Here is a 25606-nt window from a genome sequence, read left to right on the forward strand (position 1 = left end):
GAGCAAATTACAAAAACAAATGCTTCATTCTAAGAGAAGTTTAAGCTGAAAATACCTGTTGTCTCTAAAATACAATCCCATTTACACATTTAAAGTACACACAATTTGGGGGAAAAAACAAGGTTATAATGAAAAAAAAAGCCACATTCCTGGAATATTTCACAAATAAAACATGAGAAATCATATTGTACCAAAAACATTAATAGTGAATTCAATGAAACATGTCATAAAGAGAAAAAACAAAGCTGGCATCTAACACGATGAGATCAACAGAAGGTAATTATTGCCCCAGATACACTTCTCAGGGGGATTTAACCAGAGGCTTATGATCTGAACAGATCTGTGTCAGCTATTTAAGAGAGCCAAAAGGAAAAAAAAAAGTTACAGACTGAGAGTATTTAACAATGCAGAAAACTGAAGCAGCAACTAGTAAAAGTCATTCAAATTGTTATTTTCATTAAGGAAGGTGAAGAAAATTATTAAGCCACAAGGAACTAGGAAAGATACAGAAAACTCAAAAACACAGAATTTGAGAAAAGTTTAGCGGCTTTTTCTTTAATCACAGGAATGTGTAAAGAAGAAGACTTATGGATCCTAAAAAATAGTAATTGCTTAAATAGATGACATTGATGGATATTATTTTCCAATAAACGTTAGGTATTCTAAAAAAGAAGGGTCTCCCTATTGTCATAGAATACATCGATTACTTTATGTGACAAACAGACCAAAAGAAGTATGTTTGGGGGGAATATTTGTTTTTATCCACCTTTAAAATTTTGGCTCAAATCATATTTAGAGGGAGTTTCTCAACAAGGGGTCTTCAGTTACTCAGCCTTCAGAGAACATGAATGAACCACATCCCTTTAAATGGTAACCTAGCAACTTGCTAAGGGGATTAGAACACAAGGATCCTTGGATAGGAAGGAGGATTCAAATCCCAGAAGCAACGCTAACAGTCCTGTGAACTCCTGACCTATTAAGGGACAAGACAAAAGTCATTTATAAGTAGAACAGATCTTATTCAATCAGTAAAATAAGCAACCCAAGTCCCGAGCGCCTATTATGTGTCAGACATTAAATGATCTCATGTAATCCTCACAATAACATATTCTCTCTGTTTTACTAATAATTTTACTAATAATGAAACTGGTTAAGATTTTAATAATAATGAAACTGGTTAAGAGAGTCTAAGTCACTTGCTCAAGACTCACAGCTAAGAAGTGCCAAAGCTGGGATTTGAACCAATGGCCGAGAACCCAAGTGTACACTCTTTCCACTATACCACAAGACAGTTCTGATCCACAGTGTTATAACCTTGGAAGATGGCTACAGACTAACACCAGGGCTCAGAGCACTGCTTAAAATCCAAGAGGCACAGAGATAAGTGAAATTGATAATATACAAACAATGCAGAAAACAAGAGAAAGCAAAAGGTGGATTTTTAAAGTTGGGTCTTTAAAATTATCAACAAAGCCAGGTGCAAATTCTCATACCTATAATCCCCACACTTTAGGAGACTGAGCTGGGAGGACTACTTGAGGCCAGGAGTTCAAGACCAGCCTGGGCAACATAGTGAGACCCCCCCCCCATCTCTACAAAAAGCTATTTTTTTTTTTAATTAGCTAGCCATGGTGATGTACACCCACACACCTAGCTACTCAGGAGGCTGGGGCAGGAGGACCACTTGAGCCCAGAAGTTTGAGGCTGCAGTTAGCTAGCATTGCACCACTGCACTCCAGCATGGGTGACAGAATGAGACTTTGTTGCTAAAAAAATAAAAATAAAAATGATCAATGAAATTGACAAACCTCTAGCTAGACTAAGGAAAAAAGAGAAAAGACTGAAATAAGTGAAAGTGGGGACATTATCACAGACCTTACAGAAAATAAAAGGATTATAAAAGAATACTATGAACAATTGTATGCAAACAAGTTAGATAAGCTAAATGAAATGGACAAATACTTAGAAACCCATAAACTACCAAAACTGACTCAAGAAGAAATAGGAAATATGAATAGACCTACAACAAGCAGAGGTTGAAGGGAACCCACTCTATGAGGCCAGACAAAGGCATCAGAAGAAAACTATAAACTTTCAACAAAATACTAGCAATTAGGCCAGGGACAGTGGCTCATGCCTATAATCCCAGCACTTTGGGAGGCTGAGGCGAGTGGATCATGAGGTCAGGAGTTCAAAACCAGCCTGGCCAACATGGTGAAACCCCATCTCTACTAAAAATACCCGGGCGTGGTGGCACACACCTATAATCCCAGCTACTCAGGAGGCTGAGGCAGAGAATTGCTTGAACTCGGGAGGTGGAGGTTGCAGTGAGCTGAGATTGCGCCACTGCACTCCAGTGTGGGTGACAGAGCAAGACTCCATCTTAAAAAAAATAAAATAAAATACTAGCAATTATACACTCTGACAAAGTGGGATTTATCTCAGGAATATAAGGGAGACTCAATACAAAAAGTCACTCAATGTAATGTACCACATTAACAGGATGAAGGGGGAAATAGCATTTCAGTTGATGTGGAAAAAGCATTTGACTAACACCTTTTCATGATAAAAACACACAACAAACTAGGAATAGAAGCAAACCTTCTCAACATGACAAAGGACATTTATGAAAAACCCACAGCTAATATCATACGCATAGAAAACAGAAAGATTTCTTCCTATGATCAAAAACAAGACAAAGATGGCCTCTTTCTATTCAGCATTGTACTAGAAATTCTAGCCAGAATAATTAGGGAAGAAAAAGAAATAAAAGGCATCCAGGTTGGACAGAAGAACTAAAATTCTCTCTATGTGCAGATAACATAATATATGCAGACAAACCTAAACACAAAAACTATTAGAGCTAATAAATGAGTGCAGCAAGGTTTCAGGATACAAGATCAATATACAGAATTCAGTTATATTTCTATAGACTAGCAGTAAATAACCCAAAAATGAAATTGAGAAAACAATTCTATTTACAATAACATCAAAAAGAACAAAATATTTAGGAATAAATTTAACGAAGAGGGTACAAGACTTGTGCACAGAAAACTATAAAACCGTGATGAAAGAAATTAAAGAAGCCCAAAAAATTGGAAAGACATCCCACGTTCATAGAAGACTTAACATCATTAAGATGGCAACACCCTCAGAAGTGATTATAGATTCAATGCACTCCCTATCAACATTCCAACAGCCATTTTTGAAGAAATGGAAAAGTTGATTCTAACATTCACATGGAATTGCAAGGGACCCTGAATGGCCAGAGATCTTGAAAAAGAACTATATTAGAGGACTTACAATCTCAATTTCAAAACGTAATACAAAGATATGGTAATCAAAAGAGTGTGTTACTAGCATAAGGATAAATGTATAGTTCAATGAAATATTAAGAGTCTATAAGTAAACTCATACATCTGTGGTCTACTGACTTTCGACAACAGTGCCAAGACCATTCAGTGGGGAAAAGAATAGTCTCTTCAACTAATTGTGCTGAGACAACTGGATATCCAAATGCAAATGAATGAAGGTGAACCCTTACCTAACTCTACATTAAAAAATTAACTCAAAATGGATCAAAGACTATTTAGCCCTAAATATAAGAGCTTAAACTTAAAAACTCTTAGAAAAAAGCACAGGGATCACGACCTTGGGTTAGGCAATGGTTTCTTAGACATGACACAAAGAATATAAGCAACAAAAGAAAATGGGTATCATCAAAACAAAAAACTTTTGCTCATGAAAGAACTTTAACAAGAGAGTGAAAGACAATTCACAGAGTAAGAATATTTGTAAAATATATATGTTGTCTAACATCCATAACATACAAAACTCTTATAATTCAACAACAATAAAGACAATCCAATTTTTAAAATGTACAAAGGACTTGAATAGGCCTTTCTCCAAAGAAAATACAGAAGTGGCCAAAAAGTACATAAAAAGATATTCAATGTCATTACTCATTAAGGAAATGCAAATCAAAACCACAGCCAGATACCACATCACATTCACCGGTATGGCTATAATCTAAGAAACAGAAAATAACAAATGTTAGTGAGGATGTGGAGAAACTGGAACCCCTATACATTGTCGATGGGAATTAAAATGGTGCAGCTGCTATGGAAAACAGTTTGACACGGAGTAAGTTAAACAGAGAATTACCATATGACCTAGCAATTCCATTCCTGGGTATACCCCAAAGAATGAAGATAGGTGTCCAAACAACTTTTCCATGAACATTCATAGCAGCACAAGTCACAACAGACAAAAAGTGGAAACAGGCCAGGCACAGTGGCTCATGCATGTAACCAAGGCAGGATTGCTTAAGGCCAGGAGTTTGAGACCAACATAGGCAACACAGTGAGACCCTGTATCTAAAAAATAAATAAATTTTAAAAATAAAATTTTTTAAAAAGGTGGAAACAAAAAAATGTACATCAACTGATGACTGGATAAACAAAATGTGGTTTATCATTGGAATGCATTCATTAGCATATACAATGGAATGTTATTCAGCTATAAGAGGGAATGAAGGACTGATATATACTCCAACATGGATGAATCTCGAAAACATTATGCTAAGTGAAAAGAAGCCCATCAAAAAAGGCCATATATCACATGACTCTATTTATATAAAACATCTAGAATATGCGAATCTATAAAAACAGAATATAGATGAGTGGTTGCCAGGGACTGGTGGTATGGGGGCTGGGGATACCTGCTTAATGGGTATCTGCTGTACTTTGGGGATGATGAAAATGTTCTGGAACTAGACAGTGGTGATGGCTGCACAACATTGTGAATGTACTAAAAAACAATGACTTGTACACTCTAAAATGGTTAAAATGGTAAATTTTGTTATGCGTAATCTACCACAATAAAAAAAATAAACACATGTACACATTATTCCGGGAAAAAAAAAATCAGAGGAAAAACATAAGCAGAAAACAATTTAAGAAATTATAATATTTGAAGAATAACAACTCAATTGATTTTTCTCATGGCCAAGGCCCTTTCCCTATATATATGTCATATCAACTTCTTTAAGACAAGGATGTCCGGGCCATGCCCAGCTCCGTCCTCTGTGGGAGAGGTTATACCCACCTCCAATTACTCTAATATTGTTGTCCTGTGTAAGAATAGCATCGGCATGGAATACCAAAACTGGAATTCTCCTACAGCCTCCAGTCCACATGATGCATGGATGATCCCTATAACGACAACAAAGCCTTCATTAATTTACAGCTCAAAATCCGAACTAACTGCTGATGCAGATTACTATGGTTTGTTGCTTAGCAAGTTTCCCCTTCCTTCTGGAATACAAATCCCAAATATCCTGTGGGAAATCACATCTCCCATTCTTAGCTGTGTGTTTAAAATTAACTCTATTTCTGGTCCAGGGATGGGCCTTGATTGGTTTCAGCCAATCAAGATATTTCATCATCAGTATAGTTAGTGGTTCAGAGATAGGCACATAAACCAATTGGAGCCCATGAGTTTAAGGAGACATGTTCTGAGACTCTGAAAAAGCAATGGTTTCTTTCTCTTCTGTAATGGCTACAGATGATAGCCTGTCTTCTTCTTGATGGTATAGGATGAGAATGAGAAGTCTGGAACGTCAACAACCATTTTGTGACCTTGAGGGAAGAGCTTGTAGCTGTTGGTGAAGGAGAAAGTCAGCAGGAGGTTGACTGAAGAGATCCTGGGCGTTAAAGTGGGAGTTTCAGAATCAAGATATGCCTGAATATGAGTGAACATATTCTCTTTATTACTTACGACCATTTGGATTATGTTGTAATCCTTTGCACACATCAAGAATCCTAACTGATGAGTTCACAATAATTTACATACTCCTTTTACATGCCATAGTCCATTTTCAAGCTAATTTGATGATGCATCCTAAGATTCTGAACTAGGAACTCTGAATACAAGTATCCCAATTAAAATCACGTATTTTAAAGGAAACCCATGCTAAATGGAACAACATATATTTTCCTCCAGTATAAAACCACAGGGGAGAAAAAGACCTCTCACTTTATTCTTTTTCCCTATCCTCAGGAAATCTCAGCTTAATTTTAGGCTGATGAATATTTATTCACAGATTAGGAAAATCTTCACCCTCATTTGGGCAGGGAGGTAGGAAGAGAAATAAAATTAAATGAACTGAGTACCTACTATGTGCCAGGATTTAAACTAAGAGCTTCATATGTCACTTAATCCCCTTGCCCATACTATGAACTAAAGAAAAACTGTCTCAGAAAGGTTAAGTAACCTGCCTAAGGTCATACAGCTGGTTAAAGGTATTTGAACCCAACATCTGTATTCTTTCTACTATTTGCTTCCCTAATCGCATTTCAGCAAAGTTCTATATATTGGATACCTTGAATTCAATTATTTGGGAACTTAAACTGATCAGTTCCTTAAATGCAATACAATCCAGTTGGCCAAGATTCACTCGACTCTTAAAAACTCACATAACCACATCCCTTAACAAAGGTCATACCACAAATCTCAGGGCCAAGTCAGCCCCTCCCAATCCAACTTTAAAAAGATCCACACTCGGGCTGGGCACAGTGGCTCACGCCTGTAATCCCAGCACTTTGGGAGGCCGAGGCAGGCAGATCACGAGGTCAAGAGATCGAGACCATCCTGGCCAACATGGTGAAACCCCATCTCTACTAAAACTACAAAAATTAGCTGGGTGTGGTGGCATGTGACTGTAGTCCCAGTTACTAAGGAGGCTGAGGCAGGAGAATCAGTTGAACTCGAGAGGTGGAGGTTGCAGTGAGCCGAGATTACGCCACTGCACTCCAACCTGCCAACAGAGCAAGACTCCATCTCAATTTAAAAAAAAAAAGATAAAAAGATTCACACTCTGAACGCACCGTCTGTCAGGTGCCCAATCTTAGGAGTGAGGCAGTCTTTAGACTTGGGACAAGCTGCCAACTGCTTTCTAGTGAAGAAAGCAAAGAACAGCATACCTAGTTCATTCCCTGTTTTCTAGAAATGGCATGTGAATGCTTATTGTTCTTGTTCTTTGGCTTGGTGACAGTACCCACTCGTGAGAAACGGTGTTGATAGGGTACCTTTTTTAGCAAGAAGGATTTTTTCGTAGCTTGCTTGCTTCTTCATCGTTAACACCTGTAAAATGTGGGCATGAAGCCAGGCGATTCCTATGATCTCTTCCAACCTTCATTTTTCCACTACATTTCTAAATCAGCAAGTAGAGAAAAAAAACAGGCAGCCTAAACTACAAAGTCTCAGACAGGAACTCTGGAAACTATCCAAAGTCCTCTGTCAATCTAGCACTAGCTACCAACTGGCACCACTATGCCTTAGCATTTACAAACAATGGATTGCTGTTCCAATTTAAAAATGTCTGACAAGGGGAACACAATCAACAGGTACACAGCTGAGAAGAGCCCAGGCCCTAACTGTACTATCTGTAGAAAGCCAGGTCTCTAACAGAGTAATCTTTTCACTTCCAACCTATAGAAAGATAAAAGAGAGAGTTGGCTGGGCGCGGTGGCTCAAGCCTGTAATCCCAGCACTTTGGGAGGCCGAGACGGGCGGATCACAAGGTCAGGAGATCGAGACCATCCTGGCTAACATGGTGAAACCCCGTCTCTACTAAAAATATAAAAAACTAGCCGGGCGAGGTGGCGGTGCCTGTAGTCCCAGCTACTCGGGAGGCTGAGGCAGGAGAATGGCGTGAACCCGGGAGGCGGAGCTTGCAGTGAGCTGAGATCTGGCCACTGCACTCCAGCCTGGGTGACAGAGCGAGACTCCGTCTCAAAAAAAAAAAAAAAAAAAGAGAGAGTAAACAGTAAGGTTAGCTAAAAAAAAAAAAAAAAAACTAAAGGAATATGCGAAATTGTCATGAAAAACATATTCCCACCAGTGGCGCTAAAAGAAAAAAATTCAGAATGATTAGGAAACTGAAAATTGGGACTTCACATTTTCATTCACATCAGAAACTGGTATATATTAATATCCACTTTCATAGGCATGAAAAACACAGAATTTGAATAATCACCAAAGCAGATCAGTTTTATGATTCACTTTATTGAAAGCCTAAAAACATTTTGGTTTTCCAGGAATAATTTCATCAGAAATAGACGTCATTCACTCCTGGGACCCAGCCTACATAACTCAAAGATGGAGCTGTGAGCAGCTTTTGCATTCTTGCTTCCAGGCTGTCTTCATACCATTACCCCTATTAGAAATGCCTTCCCTACTTCTGTTTATCTAAGCCCACTCTCCAAGGCCTATCTGAAGTCTCACCACCTTCAGGCAGCCTTCCCCAGCTCCTTCAGCCCATTACGATACCTCCTTCTCTGAACTCCTATATAGCACCCACTTTATAATTGATTGTTAATGATCTTTTTAACTGCCTTTTACAATAGCAATTAAAGTTGACATTTTTTCAGTGACCAAAGAAATCACATCACGTTCTTACATGAAAGTTTCTACATCTATATACAGAGTTGTATTTGGGATCCCCAAGCAAAATATAGAAAAATAGCCTCTTTACATTTTCTATTTGAAATAATACCATGCAAAACAAGGACTGCCTGGACAATTTCTATTCCTGAAGTCCAGGATTGCAAGGAATTAATATTTTCACCAGCCTAAGCATCTGAGCAGATCTAACAGATGTCCATGGATATACATCTTTGGATCAAGTCAACATCTTGAGATGATTTACGGCCTTCAAACTTCTAAATCAACTTTTAAAATGAACAAGATTGATTTAAGCTTCCTGATGTAAAAAATAAGTGTCTGATAGACAAGACATAAGCTGATGAAATAAGGTTAACTGTTAAAAATCAACAGTAGGAGTCTGAAAGGAAGAAGTGGTCCATAAATTTGTATGGGAGAAGGGGGAAAATTATACCTTTATTTTCACTAACTTTTACTAGAAATTCAGTATTTCTTAATTATGAACAAAGCCAATGAACCATGGTAATATTAGCATTATCTGTGCCTTTGACGTCATCTAAAATTACAGGGGTTTTTTTGTTTTGTTTTGTTTTGTTTGAGACGGAATCTCACTCTGTCATCCAGTCTGGAGCACAGTGGCGTAATCTCGGCTCACTGCAACCTCTGCCTCCCGGGTTCAAGAGATTATCCTGCCTCAGCCTCCCAAGTAGCTGGGATTACCACCGCTCACAATCACACCCAGCTAATTTTTGTATTTTAGTACTGACGGGGTTTCACCATATTGGCTAGGCTGGTCTTCAACTCTTGACTACAAGTGATCTGCCCACCTCGGCCTCCCAAAGTGCTGGGATTGCAGGCGTGAGCCACTGCGCCTGGCCAATTACAGGTATTTTTATACCTTATTACAGGTGTTGTAGATATCTCAAAATATTACATTTGTCACTACTTCTAAGTTATAGTAGTTTAAGACTCACCCCTAGATCACATGTGATCATGGTCTTTCTATCTAAATGCTAGCATGATCAGGCTGGACAACAATTGGGCAACTCTCCTTCTAATAATCATTTAGTCACTAAATGATGACACCTCATACTGGTGGCCCAGATATCTATGCTGCTTCCCAGTCCCCCCATCTACAATTGTTAATCAAAGACCACCCTCCCAGTGTACTGATCTTACACAAACTAAACAAAAACAGTCTTCATGTTGTTGTCTTTAGAAAACAAAATTTAACTTTCCCAGATTTTAAATGATCTTATTTAATGTATTAGTAAAACAGCACATATTACTATGTTACAAATGTGTTTTAATAACTGCATTTGAATGTAATTAGTACTCTTTGTAATGATATGTATTTTAGTTGAAGCCTTAAAAATATTATTCTGGTAAGGAATCCATGTCATAAAAAAGTTAACAACTCTGATCTAAGGTAACGTAAAGTATAAAGCCTTCATTTATTCCTTCATTTCATTATTCAGTCAGCAAGAATTTACTAAGTACCTACTATAATATTAGGTCAAACTATCTGCAATCGTCAGTATTTGACTGTTTCTGACCTACCAAAATGGCAGTTTCATATAGTTCAATCTAACATTTGTCAGGCCCAATCTGTAAACCCACTAATAAGAGAGACAGTAATGGAGTAAAAGAGCAACCTTTAAAAAGGGGAAAGACTGATACTTGCAGCAGAAGTTAAAAGTTTTATGAAATGGGCCAGGCGCGGTGGCTCAAGCCTGTAATCCCAGCACTTTGGGAGGCCGAGACGGGCGGATCACAAGGTCAGGAGATCAAGACCATCCTGGCTAACACGGTGAAACCCCGGCTCTACTAAAAAATACAAAAACAAAAACTAGCCGGGTGAGGTGGCGGGCGCCTGTAGTCCCAGCTACTCGGGAGGCTGAGGCAGGAGAATGGTGTAAACCCGGGAGGTGGAGCTTGCAGTGAGCTGAGATCAGGCCACTGCACTACAGCCCGGGCGACAGAGCGAGACTCCGTCTCAAAAAAAAAAAAAAAAAGTTGTATGAAATGGGTAAAAGGCAGCACACTGAAAGCAAAGTCAGAAAAAGACAAAGCAACCAGAGGGAATTATCCTTTTAATTATCCTGAACAAGAATGACCCAAATATACTTTCAAATCTCTATTCGTTTCTATGACCTAACACTGATAAGAAATGTTTCCTCAAAGCTTTCTTAATGCTTCAACAATTTTCTTCAAATTACAGTAACAAGTAATCTATCTTATAAGAAGCCCACCATAAATTCAATATTAAAACCAATAAGAATGATGCCTTACATTTGTAAGGCACTTACAAAGTAATTTCACATACATTATTCTATTTGAGTCTAACCAGACCCCTACAAAATAGTCTGGGAGATATTATCTCTATTTTTCAGGTTACACAGTACACACATATCCAAAAGGACTCACGGAGAATCTTAAAAATGAATTTTACCTTTAAACCAGATTCTCTCTTTACTCTGTGTCAAGTAATAATCAAAGGAGGCAAAAGAGCAAAGTGATCAAAATCCAGAAAAGCTAAGTTCAAATCTGAATGCATCATTTACGCTCGATGCATCACTGAGGAAATTTCCTGATAAAAAAAAGTGGAAAAAAAGTGAAAAAAATTTCCTGAGTTTAAAAAAGTGTACATAATAACATCTTCAGATTTAAAAATATATAAGATATAGATAAGATAAAGCCTTTATCATCATCTGTAGTAGCTATATTTATCATTATCATTCTTTCTTTTTTTTTTTTGAGATGGAGGTTCACTCTTGTCAGCCGGGCTGGAATGCAGTGGTACAATCTCAGCTCACTGCAACCTCCACCTCCCGGGTTCAAGCCATTCTCCTGCCTCAGCCTCCCCAGTAGCTGAGATTACAGACACCGACCACCACACCCAGCTAATTTTTGTTTTTTTAGTAGAGATGGGGTTTCACCATGTTGGCCAGGATGGTCTTGAACTCCTGACCTCAGATGATCCACTCACTTAAGCTACCCAAAGTGCTGGAATTATAGGCATAAGCCAACATGCCTGGCTATTATCATTCATTCTTATTGTGATGACCCAGTAATCATGAAACTGCACTCTTAACTAAAAGAACTCAGGAAAGCAACGTGGTTCAATTGACGCAGCACAGGCCATAGAACTCTAACATCCTGTCTCAGAGTTACTATGGTAAGTTACCTGACCTCTCTATATTACCACCATTTTATCATTGTAAAGGCTTTTGAGAAAATTAGCAAACGTAACTAATGTCACAGAGTTTGGACATGCTTTTCTTCCATACTGAAACATTTCAAAATCTTCTATGTTGGCAGCTCTGAGCAAGAGTTGATTCACCAAGAGCTACTACCTGCATTTCACAACATTTAGAGTTGATGTTCGCTTATGAGCCCAGAAAGAGAGCCTTATCTCATTTCTCATAGCTGATTGGGACTGAATAACAAGACCTTAAACGACATTATGGATGGAAGCTAAAACCGGAGTTAGATAATCCCCAAGGAATGACACTAGATAAAAGAGTATATAGGTAGAAGAGAAGAGTATATAAGTAAAAGAGTATAAAGCACAGGTCAAAAGCAGGCTTGCTATTACTTACTCTTGACTTATGACCTCCTCATCCTCTGAGGATGATGCTGTTTCCTCCAGGTCCCGGGCCATCACGACTGGCATTTCCTTTAGGGTTTGTCATGCAGTCAGCAGACAGGGGCCTCAGAGACCTTTCCTAGCAGATTCACTGGATCAAGCCTAATTTGGATGGCACAAATTCCTGCAAGAAATCAACTTGATCAGATCAACTGACCTGAAACACAATGCAGTTGTCTATTTATTGGTTATTGCTGGTAATCTAAGTAATGAGAATGACTACATTCCTCAATAGAGCTCAACCTCTATAAGTTTATCTTCCATAACAGTGCCTCAATATGCCACAAAAATCAAGATTTTTTTCAAACATACTGTCTGTGCTCTATATATTTGAAGAGCTGTTACTAAGTTTGAGTTTCTCATTATTTACTAAATCGAATATGCACCAAAAGGATAGACTCTTCACTTTCAGGGCAGTCTGAGGCAGGTGACTGATTCCCTAAAACATATATTCCTTGCTAGACAAACCTGGCCTGGGTTAAAAATAAATAAATAAAAACTCAAGGTTTAAGACCCTTGCAGATCAGGCAGGGTGGCTCACACCTGTAATCCCAGCACTTTGGGAGGCCAAGGCGGGCGGATCACCTGAGGTTGGGAGTTCGAGATCGGCCTGACCAACATGGAGAAACCCCATCTTAAAAAAAAAAAAAAAAAAAAAAAAAAAAAATTAGCCGGGTGTGTTGGCTCATTCCTGTAATCCCAGATACTCGGGAGGCTTAGGCAGGAGAATCGCTTGAACCCGGGAGGCGGAGGTTGCGGTGAGCCAAGATCGCGCCATTGCACCCCAGCCTGGGCAACAAGAGAGAAAACTCCGTCTCAAAAAAAAAAAAAAAACCTTGAAAATATTTATTTAGGCTCTATGACAAGCACTCTGACAAGATGCCATCATGTTTCCCGTAAAATAAATTCAACAATGAACCGAAAGATGAATATATTCTCTTGAATCAAAGGTCCATATAAATAGTTGGGGGGGAGGGGGGAATGCCCTTCCACTCTTAAAAATTATTCTTCCTTACTAAAAATCACAAACTTTGATATGACTCTCAAATAGACAATAAAATTGGGAAATTTCCAACACTGCATTTCTAACTTAAAATATTTTTTCCAAAGTAAAAAAGTACATGTTCGTTGTGTGTGTCAGAAGAAGAAATAGGAACTACAAATTAAGAAAAGGAATATGTTTAAATGACCATAATCCCATTACTCAGCGATAATTACTTGCTGTCAATCCTTCTTAACTTTTCCATACATTCATAAATACGATGAGACTGTAAATCAGACAAAAAACAAAAAAAAACCGACCCCGATAATGATCTTCGGCGCAGTGGGCAATGTCTAACGACTTCAATGGCTTTCTTCAGGGGATTCTCAAGGGGATTTCTTAATCTTTCCCAAAATGTTGGGAAGTCCTTTAAGTTTAAACAAAACCTCTAAACGGGAAGGGATGCCAACCTTTCCTAGGCTGCCTGCAGAGCGGGGAGAAACAGGTCGATCGGAAGATTAAAGACACTAGCCTAAGGACACTCCTCGCCCTAAAGGAATCTGCTTCTCAGCCCCAAACCCAGCTCACCCCAATTCCACGGAGGTCCGCAGATGTTCCCCCCGGAAAGGACAGTACGACCCCGCTGCCGCGAATCAACGCGGCGCGCCCGGAAGCCAACAGCTACTCCCGGGCTCTGAGCGGGAAGTGCGGCGGCCACCTCCAGCCTGGACCCGGGAACGCTCCTCCCTAGGGTAGGGATGCGCGCCGGAGCAGGCGTTTACCTGTCTCATCTTCCCATGGTTCGGGGCGAGTAGGCGTGGACCACGCTCTGCGCCTACCTCCCTCTTCCTTCCCCAGCAAGGCTCAGGTCAGCCGCCGACGGCGCTTCCCCGGTTACTACAACAACCAACAAGCAACCGCCCGCTGGGAGCCACTGCGCAGGCGCTGATAACGCTCAGCTGCGGACGCGGGCGAATGTCGTCACCGCCGCGCAGCGCGGGCGCAGAGCCCTGCCCTCAGCAGAAAGAGTCTTTTTTTTTTTTCCGCTGTTTTTTTCTCCGCCCCTAAGAGGTTGATCCAAACCCGGAGTTCCGCTAGGTCCAACGGGAGGGTTTACGGCGTGAGCGGCGTACCTGGGGAGAGGCTTAGGCAGCGGCAACCGCTGATTGGCAGTAAAGGGGTTCACTCCCCATCTCCTGCTCGGGCAAAACCGGGACAGCCAATCAGAGAGAGGACTAAAGGAAACGACCCAATCCTGGAGCAGGGCTGAGGGAGGGGGTGGGGGCAAATGGCTCAGGTGGACTCCCGGCTGGAGCTGTTCTGGGGGAGCTTGTTTGCGGCGGCTGCTGCTGCCACTGCTGTGCTGGGGGTCCGGTCGCCAGGTAAGGAGAATATGGGGGAGAAGAGGGGTGTAAGTGTCTGTGTTGCTTCTGATTGAGAGGATCGGAGAATCTGGAAAAATAGAGGTGAGATGGAAGGAAGATACCTGGAAGGCAACCTTTTGGGGGGAAAAGGGTTCGAGAGGCGATGACAAGGGGGAGCCAGGAAGATGGAGAAGGCTGGTGAATTCAAGGAAAGAAGGAATGGATGAGCGAATGAGCAGCCACTATAAGCCTAGCACTGTACAAAGAGCCTTCACTTTTTCTCATATGATTCTTACAATAACCCTTCGGGTTGATATTTCTATCTCCATTTTGCAGATGAGGAAACCGAGACTGAAAAGTGCAAATGACTTGCCCAGGGTCACACAGCTACTGAGTGGTAGGGCCAAGATAAGAATCCCTCTCTCCTGATTAAGTTTTAACAGCACACCTATGCTGGGCTGGGCTGGGTTGGGCTTGGCTGGACTGGGCCAGGGCCAGGACAAAATTTGGAAATAGATGTTATATACACTCTAGGAGGCCCTAAAGCTTTAGGGAAATTAGGTTGAGAAATTGGCAGAGCAATTCAGAAGTGCTCAGGTTCTGTCCTCATCAGCTATCTGTTGGGATTTCTAAGAGCTTCTGTGAAATGGAAGGCGTACTTGTGCAGAAAAGTGGAGAGGTGCATTCATGCAGCTTTTCTAAACCCTGGAGGAGTCTCCTCTTGAGAAAGGGTGAGAAAATAAAGAGGATAGGTGGATCTTGGCCCAAGTGATAATGGCCTATGATATCCAGTAGACCCTCAGTCTTGGACAGAGACCACCTTTGTGATCAGCTCTCCCTGAAGGGCTCATCAATTCACCCTTCCTTCTCTAGATCTCTTTATTGCTTTTTTGGGGGGGGGGGGAGGGTGTTTCACACTGCCTTGGACCATTGCTGACTGTAATATCTATCTCACTGGGTAACATAGAACAATACTGAAATTTATATTGCCAAAGTGACAGAAAAAGCCTGTTAGTTTATTACCACTTCAGGCCCAAGAGGTTAACCTGACAACAGATAAACCATGGACTGAGAAAATAATAATGAGGATGGGAAAAAGTCATTCCATTATTAGATTATTTATCTATTTTGGTTTTATTTAAATCAGACTAACTGAAATTACTACTCAACAAGAGTTGATCTAAGCCTTAAAAAAAAAAAAAAAAAAGGCTGGGTGCTGTAGCTCACACCTGTAATCCCAGCACTTTGGGAGGCGAGGCCAAGGTGAGTGAATCACTTGAGCCCAAGTGGAGAGGTTGAGGTGAGCAAATCACTTAAACCTTTGATTTCGAGGCTGCAATGAGCCATGACCATGCCACTGCACTCCAGCCTGTGTGACAGAGCAAGACCCTGTCTCAATAATAATAATAATAAATTAAAAAATAAAAAGTATGTAATCTAATTGTATTTTCTATACAACTTGAAGACAGAAGAGGATATGGTATGCTTTTCTTTATCAAAAAATGGGAACTTCATTAAAATAATCTCAAACAGTGAGGTAGCACTGCAGCAGTCCAACAGACCATGATTCTTATCTCAACTCTGCCGACTTTGCTGTGTGACCTTAAGAAACTTGTTTAACCTCTCCGTTCCAGCCCTCATCTGTAAGATGGAAATATTAATAGTGCCTGCCTATCTCACTGTGAAGATTAAATGGTAATATGTTTTAGGTGCTTGGCACAGTTCATGGTGTAAGTGCTCAATGACTGAAACTTGTTATTATCTTGCAGCCCAACACCAAGATGGCTGTTTCCTTCACTATATAATTTTCTTACTAGTCCTAAAGTCACATGTTAACTTAAACACGCACAATTTATAAATTTGGAAAAAGAAAAGAGGCTTTATCTCTTGCAAAGGGTTACAGCTGCCCAACAGGGAAGAGTGCCTCCCACTAAGATCAGAGACAGGTGCTTTGAAGGAGAAGGGTTTGGGGTAGAGCTTTATGCTGAACAGGTTGGCTAAACATACATGTTCAACAGCTTACAGGAGGAACTATGAATATTCCTGAAGGTGGTCCTGACACGTGCATATTGAACAATCATGTGTAACCACATATGACCTCTGTTCACTTTGGAGTAGAGACCTAACATTTAAGTCTATCACACCTAGGCTCTATGCGTCAAAAAGTCTTTTCAGGACACCAAGACACTCAAGTGTGTGATCTTGCTATACTGGCCAGGAGCAGTCCATGGTTGGTGGTCTTATCTGGAGAAAGTTACTGAAATCAGTCTCTTGTCCAATCAAAAGTGTAGTTATAGCTGGTGGAATAGGGGTCATGTAGTCAGCCTCTGTGAGCTAGATGAGCTGTAGTTGTTTTAATGTTGCTTATCTCAAGCCAGTGCTTGTCTAGCTGCTGGCGAAAAAAAAACCTTGTGGCAGAATATAAGTTTTATTCTTTAAATGTGGGAGTGTGTGACTTAACCCTTGCCTGGCATGGCCTTAGGTCTTGTTTATAAATTGGTACCTTATTGCACAAAGAATCTGTTCTGTCATTCTTATGATCTCTATTTTAACTTTAATGCTGGTAAGTTGCTGTCTCTAAACCTGAAAAAGGAAGGGATATAACAGGGCATGTCAGACCTCCCATCTCGTCATGGCTAGGGGCTCAGTTTTAGGATTTTTCTGGGGTCCCCTAGGCCAAGAGGGCCTCTGTTCAGTCCGTGGTGGGCTTAGGATTTTATTTTGAGTTGACACACAGCAGTTTATTTTTAACTTTTAGATTGTTCTTCTAGTTTATGGAGCATGGTATACCTGAGAACCAGAGTCCAGAAAACCTAGGGCTGTAAATAGTGACCTCACACCGTAAGTCCCACTCAAATGTATAAAGTTCCATAGGCTTGGAAGAATCTGTCATCAATAGCCTGGCAGGTGTCTGTGAGTATAGTTATAATCACCTTTGAACTACTTGCATTACAAAGGAATGGCATGAAAACGTGAAGGTATAGAAGTAAAGATAGAGGACTGATTCCAACCCAGAAAAAGGAGCTCTGATTTAGGGTAATATTTTGGAGAAATTGCTTAGACAAAGACAAGTACTGTGCCACTTATTGCAAAGTATACTGTTCATTCACCACTATTAGTGTGACTAAATATCTTTTTTTGGCCTGCTTCATTCTTCCTCCCTTCCTGCTTATGGTTAACATAGACTGGCCCTCATTGTCTCATGTCCTCTGCCTTTGTTTCCAAGGCAAAAAGCCCTCCCACATTTGAGGGGAGTCATGAGCCGTTTCCTGAATGTGTTAAGAAGTTGGCTGGTTATGGTGTCCATCATAGCCATGGGGAACACGCTGCAGAGCTTCCGAGACCACACCTTTCTCTATGAAAAGCTGTACACTGGCAAGCCAAACCTTGGTAAGAAATCAAAGAATTTCTGCATCCTTTGTAGGACTGGCCCTATGCTGTGGTTCCCAAGCCAGGCTGTACATCAGAATAACCTAGCAAACTTCAAAAAACACAGGTACCCATTTCCCTCACCGAACCTATTTATTGAACCTGGGTGGAGCTCAGGAATCCAGTTGCTGAAAAACTTCCCAGATAATTGTGATGCTGTCTTGCTGCCTTAGCTAGCCTTTGGCAGCCACTGGAGTAATAGACTTTGTGGTGAGCACTTGACCCTTTTTCCCCCAAGCTTCTCTGAATACTTTTCATTCATTTTACACTACCCTGGGCAATTCGTGTATTTAAAAAAAAAAAAAAAAAAAACATTATAAGGGCAAGTGAGGAAATAGACTTACTTGGTGACTCTGTGATACCTCACTAGAAAGCCATAAAGAAGCTTTACATAGATCTCAAAGCCCTCTTCAGAATCAGGTTAGGGCTTACATGACTCATATTCCATGTTACAGATGGAGAGTTATTAATTCAAGGTCTTCCATGACATAGTCCCTGAGAAAATATTTAAAATCCCTTCCAGTTGGTCTCCCAAAATGAAACTTAAGAAGGCCCATGGCAGCCTTTCCTGGCTTCCTGAGCCTCTCTGCTGAGAGTGTTTGTCCGTTTCAGCTTGCACTTCATCACGCTGGTGTGTGGGGTAGTTTAAGCTGCAGCACTGTTTCACAGCAGATGACAATTCTGTGTCACATTTATAGCTAACCCAGATTCAGGCTCTGACCTAGCTCGTTTTTCTGCAGTGTCTGAGTATAAAATGAAATTAAGTAGGCTAAGGCTCATTTTAAGCAAAGCTCAAATATAATGAGAGTAAAGAACCTGGGAAAGTGAGCAGAATAATTCAATCTTTTCACCTTCAAATGCTGCCCTCAGGTGGTCATGGAACACTATACAGATTCACAGATTTTTAGAGGTCATCTGGTCTAGCCCTTTGAGTTTAAAGTTGAGGCAAAGAAGTCCAGAGGTCATGTGACTTAAGGGCATATAGCTGAGCAGAACTTTGTGTGTATGTGTGTGTGTGTGTGTGTGTGTGTGTATGTGTGTGTGTTCAGCCAGCACAGAAGTTGAAGCCGCCATCTCCCTTGTGATCTAGGGGCCTTCATGGTACTCTTCTGAACGTGGCAGTGCTCTAAAGTGTCCCACAGAATTTCACCTCATACCTAATCGGGTTAGGGCTGGTTGAGTACTCTTAACTAGAGAAAAGTCCTCAGTCTTCTCATAAGAAAAGCTATCAAATTGGTTTATAAAGAAGGTAGCTATCCAGGGCGAATGCTAGATATTTGGTTGGCATACGGAAGTTTTTCTCACTACCATCTAATGGTCTTCAGTATTCTGAATTTGGGAGAGCTGTCTGGTTTTCCAAAGGCTGGAAAACTCCTTAAAGCCTAAGTAAACATTAGTAGACCTTTCAGTTGTCAATTTCGTCCCGTAAAAGTTATCTCATTCAGCGGGCAGTAGACCAGCAAAGGAAGTATCCTCCACTGTTTTGGCATCCCCGAGCCACTGGATGCCTTAGCTCAATGGTTTTGCATTGAAATCACCCAAGCAGGGAGTTTCTAGAAAATACTTATGCCTGGGACCCTCCTCCAGAGAATACGTATAGTTGGTCTGGTACCCAGGCCTTGTAATTTTATAAAACTGCCTCAGTTGACTGTAATAAATGTCCAGAGTCAAGAACCACTGTTATGGTGGAATATGACCCATACTTTCAGGGCAAGATACTTAATACAGCAATGTCAGAACAAAGCTACCAAGAGCAGGGTGCCCCCAGCAAGCAACAAAGAAACAGTGCTTTGTCCCACTGCCATGCATACAGGAAACCAGCCTGGTATTGGTTCATCCAACAGCATAGATCTGGATGCAGGAAGAGACCCAAGCACTCACATATGTTAAAGATGATATGTGGGCATCTAAATTGGTCCCCAGTATCTCTGAGTTCTCTCCCGGATCAGCCTTGAAAGTCTACTGGCCTCCTGGGCATCTTGTATTTCCAGATCAGTCTCTACAACATTCCCCAAAACCTGTCCTGATCCAGACTGTCTTGGCTTCCAGGACAGAAGGGATAAATTACTATATCTAGGAGTTATTTGCCTAACTGGGCTCTTTGTGGGTTTTCACTCTTGGAACTTGCCTTCCAACTGTAGACATTCGAAGAGAATCTGAGAAGTTCTCATTCTGGAATTCCTTCTAATTCCCATGCTGCCACCAGGACCTCCATCCTGCCAGCCACAGAGAGGTCAGGTCCAGCTCCCTACCTCCCATGAACCACCAGTGAAATAGGAGGAGTTTGGAAGGAACCCCAAACCTCCCCTTCTCAACACTCTTGCTTTTTTCTGCTACACAGTGAATGGCCTCCAAGCTCGGACCTTTGGGATCTGGACGCTGCTCTCATCGGTGATTCGCTGCCTCTGTGCCATTGACATTCACAACAAGACGTATGTAAGGGAAGGAAGAGCTTTAGCATCCTTTTGTTGGAAATCAGATGTGAGGCGTACCTGTTACTTTGAGTAATGGGAACTGTTAATCATTTTAATGCATTAGCTTAGAATGTGGATAACAAAATACTCATAGATTACATTCCCTCCAAGCCTAGAAAACATAATAGACCTAACAGGTCTTCATTAAAGTCTGAAAATTCTCTGGAACTGACATAGCAAACTGGCAGGCCGTTATCCAGTGGCCTGCATCGTGCCCCTCCACTTCTTTACGAAAGAATCAGCCTTTCTTCTACTGAAGAAGTAGAGTGATGTGCTCTTTTTAGAGTAGCCACCCACACTTACCTTTCTCACATTCCTCCTTAAGAAGCAGGAATGAACAGAAATCACGATCCATGAAAAAAGAGGAACCCACAAGTAAACCGTTGTATGTGTATGCAGCGTCAGCAGGTGAGGGTGAAAGAGAAGCTGGGGCTCCTGAATTCTACCTGTCTTGGGTACTCAAACAGACCACGGTGGAACAATTGCAGGCAATCAGAAGCCGTAACCGGCTCTGGCCACTGGAGGGGGCTCAAGCTTTCTTCCCAGCAAGAGTCATCATCACAATCTAGGTGAAAACAGTTTGTTCAGGTCACCAAGGGAGGCTGTCAGAATGCCAGCTTCACATTAAGATGTTTTTCTGTCTTATTCAGGCTCTTGGCATCTGGGGAAACAGGACACGCTGATATTTATTGACCTCCTCTTATTATGCCAGCTTTTATCTACATGATCTTGATTAAGTCTCTTCTTAGCAGCCCTGGAGGTCATGATTTTAATTCCTGATTTTGCACATCTAAATATTAGAGATCCAATTAGTTTAAAGAAAGACTGACTTAAGTGAGATTTGAAGCAGGGCTATTAGCCCTTTGATCTCTTCAACCTTATTTTTTTTTTTTTTTCCAAACTTGAAACTACAGTTTACTTGTCCTAGATTGACACATACTTTTGGAAGCAGTGTGTTTAGTTCTGGCCCCAGTTTTGTTGGTAACTAGCTTTGCAGTGGCAAGTCCATTATTCACCTTGCTTGCACCTTGGCCACTTCATCCATAAAATGAGAATAGATACCTGTTCTACCTCTCAGGGTGACTAAGAGGAATGGAGGGTTGAATAATCATTTTAAAGACCTGTACCATGAAGAAGGATTGCTGATGAGTATAAGGGATATCTCTTTTGCTTGTTGTGCTTTTGAAGTGAGCAAAGACAACCCAGACTTATCTTTTTTTTTTTTTTTTTGAGACAGAGTCTTGCTCTGTCAGCCAAGCTGGAGTGCAGTGGTATAATCTCAGCTCCTTTCAGCCTCCACCTCCTGAGTTCAAGCCATTCTTCTGGCTCAGGCTCCCTAGTAGCTGGGATTACAGGCACGCACCTCCACGCCCAGCTAATTTTTGTATTTTTAGTAGAGACAGGGTCTCCCCATGTTGGCCAGGCTGATCTCAAACTCCTGACTTCGTGATCCGCCTACCTCGGCCTCCCAAAGTGCTGGGATTACAGGCTTGAGCCACCATGCCTGGCCTAACCCAGACTTATCTTTATCTCAGTTACCATTTACTTTCCCCTCTGCCCACACAGGACAGCTGCAAATGCTGACTTCTGTTTCCAGCCCTTTCTAGCCTAGGACTTTGATCCATTCACTTCTGATGTGCATTCTGATCCTATTCCCTCCCTAACTGGAGACTGAAAGTCAACACACATACATACTTGTTTCCAAATGGGCCAGGCACGGTGGCTCCCACCTGTAATCCCAGGACTTTGGGAGGCCAAGGCAGGCAGATCAATCACTTGAGGCCGGGAGTTTGAGACCAGCCTGGCCAACATGGCAAAACCCCATCTCTACTAAAAATACAAAAATTAGCTGGGCATGGTGGCATGCACCTGTAGTCCCAACTACTCTGGGAGGCTGAGGCAGGAGAATTGCTTGAACCCAAGAGGCGGAAGTTGCAGTGAGCCGAGATTGTGCCACTGCACTCCAGCCTGAGAGACAGAGCAAGAGTCTGCCTCAAAAAAAAAAAAAAAAAAAAAGTATACAAACATGCACAGGAGAGATACAAATCAAATGTAAGATACCAGTTACTTGTGGGGGTGAGGGAGAACAGGCTCAGAGCAGGATAAGGATACACAGGATGCTTTAACTCTACTCTGTAAGTCTGTATTTCTTAGAAAAGAGTCTCTGAAACAAAGTCTCAAGAGGTTAAGATCTGAGGGAGCTGGGTGTTGGTTGCATTGATGTTCATTACAGTGTTCGGTAAATTTTTTGTATGTGTGAGGTATTTCATAATTTAAAAAAATTTTATACCTAAAAAAAAGATGTCAGCAAACAAAGTGGTCAGTCACCTAGTAGCCTGACTCTTCTCTACCTTATCGTCAAAGCTGAAAAACAAGTTCTCTTCCCATGAGGTTGTCACCATGTCCTCAATGTGACTGCTTTTCTAGGCTAAAACACAAAGTAACCAACGTATATTTCAAGAGCATCTAAAAGCCCCAGAGGTATCCTTGCTCCTTACTCCTCATGAAGCCATTCATTCTGTGGCATCCATCACATAAACACCAACAAATGCGTGGCCAGACGCCTGCCAGATGGGATTAGACTGCAGAGTCAACCAATTTGGATAAATAGAATATGTAAGCATGCTGGATCCAAAGTTGTCTACACTGCCTGGGATTGTCATAATTCAGGCTCTGCTTTACTATAGCTGAGTTCACCACTTTGCTGAGACTTGGACGTTCACTCCGGGTGCCCGAACCATTCTCCTCTCAGTTTAGCAGTTGACACCTTCAGTTTTGCCCTAGATGAGAATATTGGTGTGATCAAATAACCAGGTCTTCCTCAGGAACAAGTGTCCTTTCTTTTAAGCCTGAATCACATCCTGGGTTCTTATTTGTATTTATCAAGTCTGATCATTTTCCTCTGTTCTGAACAAATAGTAACTTTGGTTCCCATTTCTGTCTGCTTCCTTGTAGGCTCTATCACATCACACTCTGGACCTTCCTCCTCGCCCTGGGGCATTTCCTCTCTGAGTTGTTTGTCTATGGAACTGCAGCTCCCACAATTGGCGTCCTGGCCCCTCTGATGGTGGCAAGTAAGCATCCAACCACCCTAGACCTCCTATAGGAACTGTCCCAGCTCGAGAGCTAGTACAGAGGGTGGACACAGGAGAGAGGGAAAAAAAGGTGCTGTATTTGTGTCAGTCACTAATCTTTCCTCTGTATTTAAGGTTTCTCCATCCTGGGTATGCTAGTCGGGCTCCAGTACCTAGAAGTAGAACCAGTATCCAGACAGAAGAAGAGAAACTGAGGCCAGCATTACCACCTCCGGGACTTTATCGTCTTCTGCCTTGGCCATCTTCTTCCTTCATCGTCTCTCCTCTTTAATTTCTTCTTTTCTGTTCCATCATCAGCCCCTTTATTCACTTTTAGCCTCTTTTTTATTTTTAATTTTTAAAATTTAAAGATACGCATACAGAAAAGTATATAACATGTATGTACAATTTAAAGAATAATTTTAAAGTGAATACTATATAACTCCATCCAAGTCAAGAAATTGACAGCTCCTCGGAAACCCACTGTGTCTCCTTCCCCCACCTGCAGCCTCTTTCCAGGATTCCCGTTTCCAGCCTTCCCCTTTTTCCCTTTTATTTTCATGCCTTGATTTGACTTGTGTGGTGGGAACATGTGAACTATGAAACTTAAACCCGCTGCCCACCCAGAGCAGCTGTGACCAAGGGCTGCCTCAAGGGGTTGTCCACGCACGTTGGGCTCCTCTCTGCTGCTGGACCCAAGACTCTGAACCTTCCAAGGGACAGGCAGTTCTTCTAAGAAGGGCTCCCTTGTGTGTGAGCAAGACCATGGCTCTCCCTCTGTCTACAGATGCATGAGGGATGGAAGAGTCTGGGCTGTTTTTAGACCTTCTGGTCAGCTGTATTTGTGTAACAACTTTTGTAATAAATAGAAAAACCCTCTGCTCTGATCAGTCCTTGTACTTTGACCTCTGCTAAGACAAGAGCACGGCTGCCTTCTCTGAGCTCTAGGAGAATCACAGCTTTATGCCTGATTGAATACACCATAGTGAGTAGGACAGCTCAAGACACAGGTCAGCCTGGCTGCCTCCAGCTCCTTACTGTCATTTGCTCATTCCTCTTGTATTCTTGAAGTCAAATCTTTTTTCGCACCTTCAAGATTCTGCGTTCACAACTAAACACTAAGTGCCCTTTCTTGTTTCCTCCTAAAGAAGAAACAGATTCTTGAGAGAGCAGAGACAAAAAAATAGAACTAGGCAGCGTAGATGAAATAACTGCATGACATGGGAAGAAGACAACTAAACCCCGAGGAGAATGCACTGGAATGGACAGTTGCTCTTATACCCTACCCAGAGGGCCTCCCCCAGCTGGACCCTCATACACAGTGTATGTATCCAAAAGGCCATTGCTATTTCAGCAAATATTTGTTGAGTACTTCTCCATACCAGACATTTGGGAAAGAGAAATGAACAACACAAGCAATGCCCCTGCCCTGTGGGTCTTACATTGTAGTCAAGGTAACAGAATCAACAAGCCAATATATGAATAAAGAACTTCAAATAGTGATAAGAACTCTGACAAACACAAGGTATTTTGGTCAAGAAGGAATGTGGGGTGGGCATTGGGGAACATAAATTATCATCAGAAAGTCCTCCCTGGGGAGATGGGATTTTTTTGTTTTTTAGAGACAGGGTTTCACTCTGTCACCCAGGCTGGAGTGCAGTGGCACAATCACACCTCACTGCAGCTCAACTTCCTGGACTCAAGTGATCCTCCTGCCTCAGCTTCCCAAGTAGCTGGGACTACAAATGTGCACCATCACACCCAGCTAATATTTTGGGGGGTGGGAAAAGATGGGGTCTCACTATGTTGCCCAGGCTAAGAGGTGAGATTTGAACTGAGACTTGAATGCCCAGGAGTCAAATGTCTTAAGATATGGAGCAGGCTGTTAGAGCAGAGGGAGGAGCAACTGGAAGGTAGAAATAGTATTTTTCAAGGAGTAAGATCTATATAATCACAGCATGGTGAAGAGTTAGGAAGTGAAAGAAAAGGTCAGAAAGGGAGGCAGGGGGCTTGTTAAGTGTGTGATAAGAAGCTTGATGTTTACACTTAAATATGTTGGGAATTCTCATCAGTTAAGGCTCTTTAGGTGAAAAGACAAAACCTGCTTTAAACTAGCTTAAACAATAAAGATAACTGGCTCATATAACTGAAAAATTACAAGATTATAAGCTTCAGGAAGGGTTTGATCA

General features: G+C 41.4%; 2 protein-coding genes across 27 annotated transcripts in view; one reads left to right on the plus strand and one right to left on the minus strand.

Annotated features, from left to right (window-relative positions):
• TTLL5 (tubulin tyrosine ligase like 5) overlaps positions 1–14032 on the minus strand; it is a 311462-nt gene extending 297430 nt beyond the window's left edge. For 23 of the 26 annotated variants that reach the window (XR_004431492.1, XM_033187363.1, XM_033187359.1 and 20 more), the window contains exons 1-3: positions 13859–13991; positions 12048–12218; positions 5107–5213 (exon numbers count right to left, since the gene is read on the minus strand). Coding sequence is in view for 25 of the 26 variants with exons in the window: in XM_033187363.1 (XP_033043254.1) it covers positions 5107–5213; positions 12048–12121 (181 nt within the window). In the remaining variant the exon portion in view is untranslated. Of the gene's footprint in view, positions 1–5106; positions 5214–12047; positions 12219–13664 lie in introns of all 26 variants that reach the window. The other 3 variants (XM_033187360.1, XM_033187367.1, XM_033187348.1) reach the window with 3 other exon arrangements.
• A 17-nt stretch (positions 14033–14049) lies between these two features.
• ERG28 (ergosterol biosynthesis 28 homolog) lies at positions 14050–24924 on the plus strand. The gene is made up of 5 exons (XM_033187375.1): positions 14050–14458; positions 17667–17830; positions 20211–20301; positions 23299–23417; positions 23553–24924. The coding sequence occupies exons 2-5, from the start codon at positions 17698–17700 to the stop codon at positions 23630–23632; spliced, it is 423 nt and encodes a 140-aa protein (XP_033043266.1). The 5' UTR covers positions 14050–14458; positions 17667–17697; the 3' UTR covers positions 23633–24924.
• The last annotated feature ends 682 nt before the right edge of the window (positions 24925–25606 follow it).

This window comes from Trachypithecus francoisi, unplaced genomic scaffold, assembly GCF_009764315.1.
Source record: "Trachypithecus francoisi isolate TF-2019V2 unplaced genomic scaffold, Tfra_2.0 Lachesis_group3, whole genome shotgun sequence".
Lineage (NCBI taxonomy): Eukaryota > Metazoa > Chordata > Mammalia > Primates > Cercopithecidae > Trachypithecus > Trachypithecus francoisi.